The sequence below is a fragment of the Acartia tonsa genome, chromosome 1 (genome assembly GCF_053477335.1).
Source record: "Acartia tonsa isolate MP-2025a chromosome 1, ASM5347733v1, whole genome shotgun sequence".
Classification (NCBI taxonomy): Eukaryota; Metazoa; Arthropoda; class Copepoda; order Calanoida; family Acartiidae; genus Acartia; species Acartia tonsa.
This window is the reverse complement of record NC_137260.1, coordinates 40,116,089-40,127,708: the sequence shown is the minus strand read 5'-3', so window position 1 is coordinate 40,127,708 and position 11,620 is coordinate 40,116,089. Positions and strand designations below refer to the sequence as shown.

General features: G+C 31.8%; 2 protein-coding genes across 5 annotated transcripts in view; one reads left to right on the top strand and one right to left on the bottom strand.

Moving 5' to 3' along the window:
- The first annotated feature begins 228 nt into the window (after nucleotides 1-228).
- On the top strand, nucleotides 229-9,008 carry Dh31 (diuretic hormone class 2). 4 transcript variants are annotated; one of them, XM_080161549.1, is made up of 9 exons: nucleotides 1,863-1,932; nucleotides 2,445-2,460; nucleotides 3,090-3,147; nucleotides 5,469-5,541; nucleotides 5,856-5,933; nucleotides 7,247-7,300; nucleotides 7,511-7,526; nucleotides 8,411-8,479; nucleotides 8,734-9,008. In XM_080161549.1, exons 1-9 carry the CDS (start codon nucleotides 1,886-1,888, stop codon nucleotides 8,734-8,736), a joined length of 414 nt encoding a protein of 137 aa, XP_080017675.1. In that variant the 5' UTR covers nucleotides 1,863-1,885; the 3' UTR covers nucleotides 8,737-9,008. The 4 variants fall into 4 exon arrangements, with proteins under 4 accessions (XP_080017683.1, XP_080017675.1, XP_080017666.1 ...); XM_080161540.1 differs by lacking the exon at nucleotides 7,511-7,526 and adding an exon at nucleotides 7,441-7,456; XM_080161534.1 differs by lacking the exon at nucleotides 7,511-7,526 and having other exon boundaries at nucleotides 1,865-1,932; nucleotides 7,247-7,316.
- LOC145319392 (carbohydrate sulfotransferase 12-like) overlaps nucleotides 8,732-11,620 on the bottom strand; it is a 33,916-nt gene continuing 31,027 nt past the window's right edge. Inside the window, exons 6-8 of the mRNA XM_080161512.1 lie at nucleotides 11,036-11,171; nucleotides 10,366-10,520; nucleotides 8,732-10,023 (exon numbers count right to left, since the gene is read on the bottom strand). Of these exons, the coding sequence (XP_080017638.1) occupies nucleotides 9,957-10,023; nucleotides 10,366-10,520; nucleotides 11,036-11,171 (358 nt within the window). The 3' untranslated portion in view covers nucleotides 8,732-9,956. The remainder of the gene's footprint in view (nucleotides 10,024-10,365; nucleotides 10,521-11,035; nucleotides 11,172-11,620) is intronic.

Here is an 11,620-nt window from a genome sequence, read left to right as displayed (position 1 = left end):
GAGTGAAAGATTCTCAACCAATAATCTTATTCTATTGAGGCGATTTATTTTATCGTCCATTGTCTTATCCTTGAAAAAACGTTTTTGATTAAATACTTGTAAAGTTGCAATGTCAATGATTAACAACTATTATTTTATATAACATTTTTACAATGAACGTCAAATGGTTGGAAAGAAAAGACTATAAAACATATAAATCATAAAAGTAAGAAATGATAACAAAAATGTATAAAAGGATGGACAATGATTTATAATATGTTCAGTTTATATTATTCTTTACATACATATTATGGTAAGTTTTTTTCATTGTAAGATTTTTTTAAGTATTCGGACGATTTAGACATAATTCATACAGAAAGTCCGAAAGGTTTTTAAGATGATAACTTAAACAAGGGTGACCACATCCACGAGAAACAAAGATTGAAAAACTTCAAAATTTTTAATTGAAATACCTAAATTATGTAAATGCCATTCAAATTTTAACATCAGATTTTCAAATTGAAATTGATCGGACTATTCTATATATAAAACTAATATCAAAAGGCTAATATTGGACGTACGATTTATATAATCATGGCTGTAATAATGCTGTAAACTGGAGTGGGTACATTGCTTTGCGTTCCTGCAACTGGCAAAAATACAGCTGGAGTTTTTTTTGTCAAAATGTAAAAAAAAACTTTGCCAAAAATACATTCATACTTAAAGTAACCGCCATAAATAATCTAACACGGGCATTTATACATCCAAAATTGTCAATTTTACATCTATTTTTTGTCAATTTTACATCAAAACTTTTTTATATGTCATAAATACATTTTATAAATCCTATTGTAATGTTTGAAATCAAATTGACTTTTCCAAAATTCCTAGATAAATAATTAGATAAATTTGTAGAGCCTTTAATAGGACAAACGGATAAACTCTAAACATATAAAAGCTTCATCTTCATATCAAATAGAAATTTAATTAAAATTTAACTTTAATTAATCAAAGTTCAGGCTAGAAACGACAATTTTTTAATTAAGGTAAACCAATTTGTTTCATAACTTCAAAAGTTTCTTTAAAAATACTTTTTCAACCTTCATGAAACCCGTGGGTAATATGTAACTTTTTCTGGGAAAACAGGTGACACAGGGGGATAGGGATTAAAAGGTTCACAGGTTAAAACGGGGGAGGTTCCAGATCCATAGGGAAGTGTGGTTATCGCGGGGGGATTGGTTGTGGGTCAGATTTCAATCGAAACCAGCATAATTGGTGTCCTATTCATAATTTCATGGAGTATTCACAAAAGACTGCAAAATAGAAATATAAACAATTTAAGTTGCTTTCCCTAAAAGTTCATTAACACAAGCACAAAAACACTCTTCCTCACTTTTAAAAACAAATTGATAAGAAGGGGGGGGGGGTTAAGGTTAAGTTACATTGTTCTCTCTATGCCTAAACCCTACGAGGTCTTTACCAACTGTGACCTAACACTGCTGGGATACGCTGTACCTAATATAATTCAACCTGACATAAAGTAATAATAGACGAAAAATTATCCCCACCTTATTCTAACTTTGTTTCTAAATTGAAGGAGGTGATTTTTATGCTCGCCTAGGCACTTAAATTGAAACTGCTTAATTTACTTAAACAAAAAATAAAGTGCAAAAGTCATAATATCAACAGCAAAACAATAAACTGTAATAGTTCCAAACAAATTAATTACAAATTGCTGTTTTAAAAAAATATCTTTTTTTGCCACGTTCAAGTATAAAATTCTGTCCGACTCTTGGAGGTTGAATGAATTTTTATCTCTCTCTTTTTCTCTCTATATACTATTCTCTTATTTTTCTCTCTCCCTCTATCTATCTATCAATATCTTGTTGCATATAAAACGGGATGGATGCGTAAATTAATTGCTATTATATTAATGGGTTCCTACTCGTGCAGGTCTAGTCATAATAGAAAAATATTTACGTATTCCAGGACAACTGTTTACTTTATAAAAATATACCTTATCTAGAAATGTTAAATTAAAGCATATTTATTTCAATATATATTTACAAATATGTTTTGTCTCAAAAGCATACTTTTTAGAGAAAACTTCTAATTCATATTTTTATTGGTAATCTCAGATAAATTTGATTGTTTCTAAAATCTAATAGTTATTTAATAAATCGTATTAAAGACAATTTTCCGCTGATAGTAGAATAAAAAAATATAAGATTAGAGTTTTGTTGGATCCGAGGAGCAAAAGGACTGGACTAAAAATAGTATTAATTTTAGGATTCTTATTTAATTATTAGTAAAAATTGTTTACAATACGGAACAATACATGATTTTTTAGTATGGAAAGGAACTGGTTTTAATTCAGCGAATATTAAATATTAATCATTTTCCAAACCATACTATACTGTAAACAAATTTAAGATATTTTCTATTATGACAATAAATCATCTAAGACTGAATTTTTCCAATGTAAGTATTTTTGTCTTTTGTGTTATATGTATATTGTATATACTAAATCAAAATTGAAAGCAGCTTATAGTGTTTATAAAAAATTACATCTTACAGTACAAATGACCAATGAGCAAGAACAGTATTTCACTATTTGACAATTAAAATGCATACCGGCTTCTCATTGGTCATTTATCTTGTTTGGCGTCATTTTTCATAGGCACTATAAGCTGCTTCTCAAAATTTATATTCGACTTAAAATACAAAAATTTCTCATGTTTAGTAAATCAACAAAATTATATAAAATTTAACGATCATGATACATTTACAGCTTTTAGAATTATCTACAAGTGATTTTATCTGAATTTAGCAGTCTGTTAACAAACAAAGATAGCAATTCTAAACTGCTCTCAAGCTTCTTTATTTTCTACCAGCGGCTAAGCTCATGGAGAAATATTTCTTGCGGGGGTGGGGGGAGGAGGGATTTTGTTGACTAACCCCAGGGCCCAATTTCTTTCTTGGGAGGGTGATTAGCGAGATTCTTGAGTACAGACACACAGACACACAGATCCTGTCACTTTTATATAAGGTTTAATATTCATTCCAGGAATAAATAATTAGCAAAGCTATTACAAACATTTTATTTTCAGGGGCTGATGAATGTTTTCAGGGGCTCCGTCCTCTTTGTCGTGGTAGCCCTTGCAGTAGGTAAGAAAACAATTTTATAATTATAGATTTAAAACCCAGACAACTGCTTGTCACAAGTGGTGGGGAACATTTTCTCTTCTAGCAAATTGCATTATAATCTTTTGTAGCGACTTGGGTGTGTTAATATTCCGACGCTCTTGGCTGATATTTAAAGACTTGATTGAAAGTCGGCACAGGGTCCCCACCCCGTGAATGGAGTTTATCTTATCTTACTTTAGTAATAAAAACAAAGACAAGTTATTCAATAAGTAGCACAGCTTAAATATAATAAGTAGTAGAAAAGAACATGGACAGTTATATCAATAACACAGCATAAACATTTTCTTACTATGGATTAATCTTATTTTTAGACAACACTTAAAGATACATGAAAACCTGGAATTGTACTTTAATACCACAACAATAATATACATTGTTTATGAATTGTATAATTCTTTATTATTAGAATTAGGAAATTACATATTTTAAATAACTATTGTGGGGGAAGATCGAGACACTTGTAACTCAATTTGTTGGTTAAAAACGATATACTTTTATCTTCCATGATGATTGGTTGGTTCCAAACTAGAAATGTAGAAACTCTTTCAGCAACATTCTTTGCGAATATTTTACATAAACGTTCCTTCAGGGATCTTTAGGGATAAGTTATTGGATGTAATATTGATGTGAATCCCCAAAATTACACAATTTGTAAATTAAGATTATTGGTTTAAAAGATTGGTTCTAAAGAACCAGCTGAAAAAAATCAATAAAGATACCCAACATTTTTGAGCCAAGAAACTAGATAACTTTGGATCTTTTTTATAATTTAATGATCACTTTTTTCCTGATATTTCTTACATCAAAACAAATTACAAATTCAAAAAGTAATAAAAGTTTTCTTATTGCTTTTAGCACTTTTCCTATAGTGAATTGATATATTGTGTAATTAAAGTTTTTATCTGGCAATATAATTCAAATTGCCTAATATTTTTTTACATTACGTATGTTCAATATTTGTTGTGCATATTTATGTTGATTTCATTATCGTTATCATCAAAGTTACAACACTTATTACCAAATTTGTCCGAAGTCCAATACGCTGTTTGGGATATGAGTTACTCAGCTGCAGATATTTTTTTGTGAATATTTTTCTTACTGCTACATGTCTTATAGATATATATTATATATCTATGTAAATATTTTTCTATCTATATATGTATGTACCTATCTAACCAGGAAATTCTGGAGTCTCAGGCCTACCTGCAACCATGGCTCCACCAACCACACGAATTATTATCTATCTATGTACCTATCTATATTTCTAGCTATATACAGGGTGGGGCACATAAATCCGGACTTTTTCAAATTTTTAAACAAATGAACATAAAATCGTCAATTTGAAAGATTTTATTGAATTTTAAAAACTGGGAGGCAGAATAGGTATATGCCTATTAGATTATTCAAATAAATGGCCGCCAGTCTCATTCACCGCCTCTATTCGCCTCCTCAACCGCCGGCAGGCCCAGGTCAAAATGTACCTTTCCAAGCTGTCGAAGTTCTCCTTGATAGTGGCTATGAGGGAGGTCTTTGTGATATGGGCACGTCTATTGGTGCATGCTTCAAAGTAGCTTTAGGCCCAAAAGTCCATTGAATTAAGATCAGGTTGCTGGGAGGCCACATTTCCTTAGGAACGTGAGTAACCGCAGGATCCAAATTAACCCAACTTTCAAGCTACCCTTATACACGGAGGCTCTTATTTGGACCACAGTTAAGCTAGAACGACGTTCTTTACCTTTTTGGAAATGGCATTACAATTCAACTACGGTTGTCAGCGCTTTCCATAGTCTAAAATGAGTTTTAAAGTTCCATATGGGTCGCTGAAATCGAGAACCGAGAAATTTTCACAATTTTTCACGATTTTTGACGTTTTTGACATCTCATAATCTGCCACGTTTCACTTTGATGGAGTACTACGGCCAAGCCATTTCAGATAGAGAGCTCTAATCTTTTCTAGCGTCTCACTTATGTATCTAACAGTATCTCCAGCAAGTTGCATAACTCTACCTCATCTACAGATGGGCTGAGGTCAGATTTAGTGGGACCTAGTCGAGAATCAAGATTAAACCACCAGCGCATTTTGAATCTGCCTTGTTGAACATATTCGCGGCCAGCTCGGAGTACACGTCCCCAATCGTCCAAATATTTTTTTGTGCTGAAAGGTCATTACCTAAGCTTTTTATAGTGGGGTCAAACGTCCTGATTGGTCAAGTAGTTTGGACGCTATGGCCATTTTTAAAAAGTCCGGATTTATGTGCCCCACCCTGTATGTATGTATCCAGGTAATTCTGGAGTGTCAGGCCTACCAGCAGCCATGGCTCCACCAACCTCACAGGACACATACCCCATCCTTGTGTAAGTTTTCTTTTTGTTTTTCTGTGGATAATGTGGTAAAAAAATTCTAAAAACTTTCCAATGTCCCAAAACTGATTTCTAAATACTTTTTAATAGACTTTTTCACATTTTAGAGTCAATAATACAATTCCGGAATACTCTAGGTCTGGTTAGGTTAGGTTAGGTTGGGTTGTATTTGGTACAGGGTAGCCTTTGCAGGGGTTAGGCAAAGAAAGAAACACCCTTTAATTTTTATTCATTTTATAGGAATGTAAGCTTGTTATTGGCGCCCTATGAGGATTCCTATATAATAACATGAAAATAATTATTTTTAGTCCAATGTTTGACGAGAATGACGAGATAGATTATGTTGTCCAATATATACCAGACCTCAGAAAGATTTTGTCTATGGCGTAAGTATTTGGTTATCCTATCTAAGTTAATTTCTTGTCTATGATACCCTTATCTATAATACAAATTGGTACGATGTCTGTCTGTCTGTCTGAAGCTTAAGATCTCTGAACCACTGAAATGATTGGGCTCTACTCTTCAGGGAATATACATATTGGTCCTGTGATGGTTTTAAGCTATTTTCTTGGGGGGTGGGACACCCCCAACCCCCCCCAAAAATTGAAAAATACCCCCCCTTCCAAATTTTTATTAAAAGCGAAGCTTTTCTATAATTAGGGTCGGTCCGTCCGTCCGTACGTCCGTCCGTCCGTAACGGATAGCTTTTTTCGTTAATTTAGGCATGTTAGAATTGTCCTATCGATTTCAAATTTTGTATGGTGATTCCTTTAATAGTTAGGTACGATTTAGAAAGCGTAGCAACTCTATAATCATTACCAAAATGTCCGTACGTCCATTTTAAACATGTTGAATTTAAACTTTTTTAACAACAAATTTTTATGTGATCTAATCATCCGATTGATCTGATTTTTGGTATATTGATTCCTGGGACAACAAAGTATAATGTAATAAGCGAAGCAACTCTATAATCAAGTCCTAAAAATGTAAGTATGTCCATAAAAATTATCCTTAATCAAGCAGTTTTTCAACAAATTTACTCACAATTTTGCTTTGACTCTTATACATTTACATTATGATTATTCAGTTCTGACACTAAACAATTGTTAATGTCCGTTTGTCCTACCGTTTTAGTGCTTCGCTTTTATGGATGTTGTCATCCTTGTTTTTAAATTCAAATAACACAAAAATAGGTTGATCAAACCTCTTGGGGCAAAGCCCCTAGAGGCCAGGGGCAAAGCCGCTAGTATCTTATAATGTACAATATATAACAAACCTAAGAAAGATTTAGTAAATAGCGTATGTATTATTTATCCTATCTAAGTTTTTTTTTTGCCGATGATACAATTATTTTCAATTATCTTGTCTAAGATACTCTATAATTCAGTTTAAAAAGATTGTTTTGCCTCTATTGACTTTCTAATAATGTCTTAAAATATTATACCATTGTTTCCTTCAAGTACTTGTTTTATCCTTAAAAGTATAGTAGTATACAATACAGTTTACATATGTTTTAGTCAAAAAAGCTAAAACTCTCACACAACATTAGCGATGATTTCCTGACAAGTAAAAACTATTTAAGTCATACGGTTAGCGAGAATAATAGATACATTAACTTACAAACCCTTGTATATTAGGATAAACATACAATAATCATTTACCTTACCTATAATTATTCAAACTAGATTTTAAATTTTAGTCCTAGCCGCGAGGTACCCAAGAAGAGGGGAATCGACTTTGGACTCGGCAGAGGATACTCTGGATCCCAGGCAAGTAGCGTAGCTATCCTATAGTTAGATATGTCTGTACGTCATTGGCAGAGGTTACTCTGGATCCCAGGCAAGTAGCGTAGCTATCCTATAGTTAGATATGTCTGTACGTCCTTGGCAGAGGTTACTCTGGATCCCAGGCAAGTAGCGTAGCTATCCTATAGTTAGATATGTATGTACGTCATTGTCAGAGGTTACTCTGGATCCCAGGCAAGTAGCGTAGCTATCCTATAGTTAGATATGTCTGTACATCATTGGCAGAGGTTACTCTGGATCCCACTCAAGTAGTGTAGCTATTCTATGGTCAAAAATGTCTGTACGTCCTTAATTAAACTAAACTTTAAAGTGAGTCAATTAGAAGTTTATTTATAGGGTAGCCCCGAATGGTTAGATACCCCGCAAGCATAAGAAAAAAGGCTACCCCCTTTTTTCAATTTATTTTTAAAAAAAGGGAAAGAAAGATTTCTGTTTGAGGAAAAAACCTAACACTTTAATTATCTTTTAAATTATGAATATCATGTTTATAAATTCTATAAATTAGAAAATTATATATCTTATTGGATAAAATTTCTATATTTTTCTCTTTTTGAAAATATATAATTATTTGATTAACAATCAGCTATTGTTATCAGGGAAAACTACTATATTATAATTATTTGTTTTTCCTCTTAACAAATGAATTTTTTTTGTAATCATAATAAGAAAAGAAAAATACACTCAAAAGCAAGTTTTTACTAAATATTTCGAAAATGGAAAGAAAAATTTAAAATGTGTGTTCTGTTTATCTAATACTGAACGAGACACTGCAGTTGCTTCTGTTGCTTTATGCTTCTTTATATTATACTTATAAATTAAAATTAAGTGGATTGCTTTAAATTTATAATCCTATATATAAAGTACAAAGGTTTCTTTATGTATAAAGATTATGATTTCAATAACTCCTAAACTGATTCAGTTCTCTTTTTTAGGGAAGATTCACATATGCTATTTTTCTGTCCCTATCCACCCCTTAGAATACCGAGCTCCCTGGATGATAGGGGTGCAGGTGCCATTTTAAAAAATGCGCAATGAGATGATAATCATCCTTAATTTAGGCTGCCCGACATATGCTTGGACTCCAACAGGCCAGCTTTGCTGGAGGACCTGGCAAGCGTTCAGTCCAGGTATAATCATTTTTGACTGCCAGTAACATGCTTGAAACCAACTTCATGAGATAATGTATTATTTTATTAATAATTTCGAAAATTTTTATTTTATTTAATATAAATTTTTAAATTATTTAAAATCCTATCAGAAAACGTTGTGATGTATTTTTTTGGCCGAAGCTAAAGATATTGTTCTGAATTAGTTTTACTTTTCAAGGTAGCTTATAAATGTTTTGGGGTAGTATCATTCTGACCTAATAATTTTATTTTAGTAAAAATCTTCCAATCAACCCCCGAACAGCCCATCTTCAACCCCCAACCAACAGCCAATATGACATCTAGACAAACAACAACATCAGTCAGCTAACAAAGATCAAACATCAGCATCAACTGGACATCAAATATTTGATGTCCTCAATAGACATCTAGCTATCTTGCAATCCAGTACCAAGCTATCAAGAGATTTATATATAAGTAATTAATAAATTTTTAGAGCATTTATTGTTATAACATCTAATTGAAAATATACAGATATCAGCATTTTCAATACACAGACAATTATTTAGTTTTAAAGCGAAACTTTTTCATAACATGGGTATGTCTGACCGTCAAACTACCTCGTACCTCGTGTTACCTCTTTATGGCGAGGCAACTTTGCGTCTTCTTAGACCCCATGACTGGCAAGAACTAGTCCACATAGGACTGTGAACTTTTTCATAATTCATCAAATATGTTGTGGTCAAAACCCATATTTTCCATATTTTATTCATAGCTTAACTTTACAATTTCTTACTTTCTTTTCTTCATATGTATAAAATTACAAGAGGAGAGGTAAAAAACTAGACATATTATCCAATGAATCATGGTACATATTGTTTATGTATATTTTGTTGGCATAGTTTCAGCTCTAATCTACTTTCATAGAAAGATTAAAACTTCAAGACAGCCAATATTTGTGCTTTACAAAATTTTGTTTCAAGGTTTAATTAAAATTTCATAACAGCAGACTTTAAAAAGTTAGGCCCATTTTTGCTTTTTAAAATGAGTAATTTTTTTATCTGTTTAGTACAAGTATGAAGGTATGAATCATTTTGCCCTATACTATTACAAATTATTTGATTATAATGTAATAATTAAATTTTATATATATTTTATATTTTTATATTCGTACATTATAATGGAAGACATAAAAAAACAAAGCAACAAGGATGACAAAATCCAAGTAGCAAAGCACAGAAAAACATGGACATTGAAAAACGGACAAAGTAAATCAAGCAAATGTTTAGTAGTCATAAAAGGAAGAAAAAGAAATAAGGACATAAGAAGAAAAAGTAACCATAAAAATCACGAAACCTTTATAAAAAAAATTGTTGCAAGACCTATGAAAGAAAATCAGACGGACAAAGTGAGTTATAGAGTAGCTTCGCTACTAAAATGGGCTATACTATACATAAGCAACGCAGCAATTACAACAATAAGCTTGCTACGCAATGTTTCAGATTGAATAACCAAAAGCCTCAAAATCAGATTGATATTTCTTGTACAATTGTCTAACATCACTCCTAAACAAAAATACATTATTCTCTATATTAAAGTAGTATTGATGAAACAAAATATCTCGGAAATGGCTGATTAGATTTTATTATGCTTTTCAACAAGCTATATGACACAGGGATCCTAATGGATAAGACAATGTAAGATAAATGATAATAAACCAAATTACCCCTTATGTTAATTAAAATTATTGGTTGAGAAATTTGAAAAATACTAGTTTGGAACGAACCAATAACAATTTTACCCAAGTACACAAAGTTTTTAAACACAACTTTGGGTACCAGTATAAATTAAAATTCCATGTCCCCTCCCTTCCTAAGAAACATGATAATTAAATTCAGATGTCTTACTTTGTCAACTGACTAATATAATGTTGATAGTAATCCTGCATGCCCGCCTTATTATCCCAGGGCAAGTCTGAGCTCATTTGAATATTGTTGCTTTTGATAAAATTTCTCCAGTCTGAACCAAGACTTTCAAACTTTAGGATATGCGTGTAATTTACCTGAAAAAAATTTACACATGAAATAAAAAAATAAGGATGATTTATGTATAATAAGATATATAAGTTAGAAAGAATTTTAATGTTAGAAGGAGATTTGAAATCTGCATCAAATTTTAAGGATTTTTTTTTATAAAATTCATTTTTTGTAAAATTCTTTATCTAAAAGCGGAAATACAATTTAAGTTAATTAATTTTGACATCTGTGATTTGTGGATTGAAAATTATCTGCGCTCTGATTGGAGAAGCTTAAAGGTCGCACACCATTCAATCAATTAGAGCGCAGGTAGTTTCCAATCCACCTATCCTATTGGTCAAAATGTATGAACTTAAATTATATTTCTGCTTTTAGATAAAGAAAATACAAAAAACAAATTTTTTAAAAATCCTTAAAATTTTATGCAGATTTCAAATCTCCCTCTAACATTAAAATTCCTTCCAACTTCTATATCCTAAATTGTATAATCAAGGCAACTACCTTCCCTTAGTTGTAGGGACAAATATAAATTGATGATAACCTGACAAATGCGGCAACGCAGAGCAACAGGTTGCCAATGCTCGTCGTGATCATTGATATCTGTTGCCAGGATGTACTTGATAAATTCTATGAATGTTGGCTCTTTAGAATCTGGTGTAAAAGCTCCTCGATTAAACCTATAAAAAATGATGATTTAAAATAAAAAGCAATAAATGATAATTTTTTGTACAACCCAAATGTTAAGCACCCCATCTGTAGATTAAAATTTTTTGTTAAAAAATGGAAAGCTACAATTTTGTAACATACCAACAAAATGTCAGCAATAACCACCCAGCTTATACCAACAATGAAATTAATCAAAAAAATAGAAACGTTGTGTGTGGGGGGGGGGAGCAAAAATTATTAGAATTTACGACCTTTTTACCTGCCCCCAAATATTATTTTGGATTTGTTTTGCTTGTTTGCTATGCCTTATTCCTGCTAACCACAACACATAGGATAAAACATTGAATATTAACACTCGGGGTAACATCCAACAGAAAACCAACTCTTTGATTGCACGCCGTGTGTCTGGAAGTCCTAACTATGTATGGTAATGGGCTGCGCCTGTTTTTAGAAAGGTATT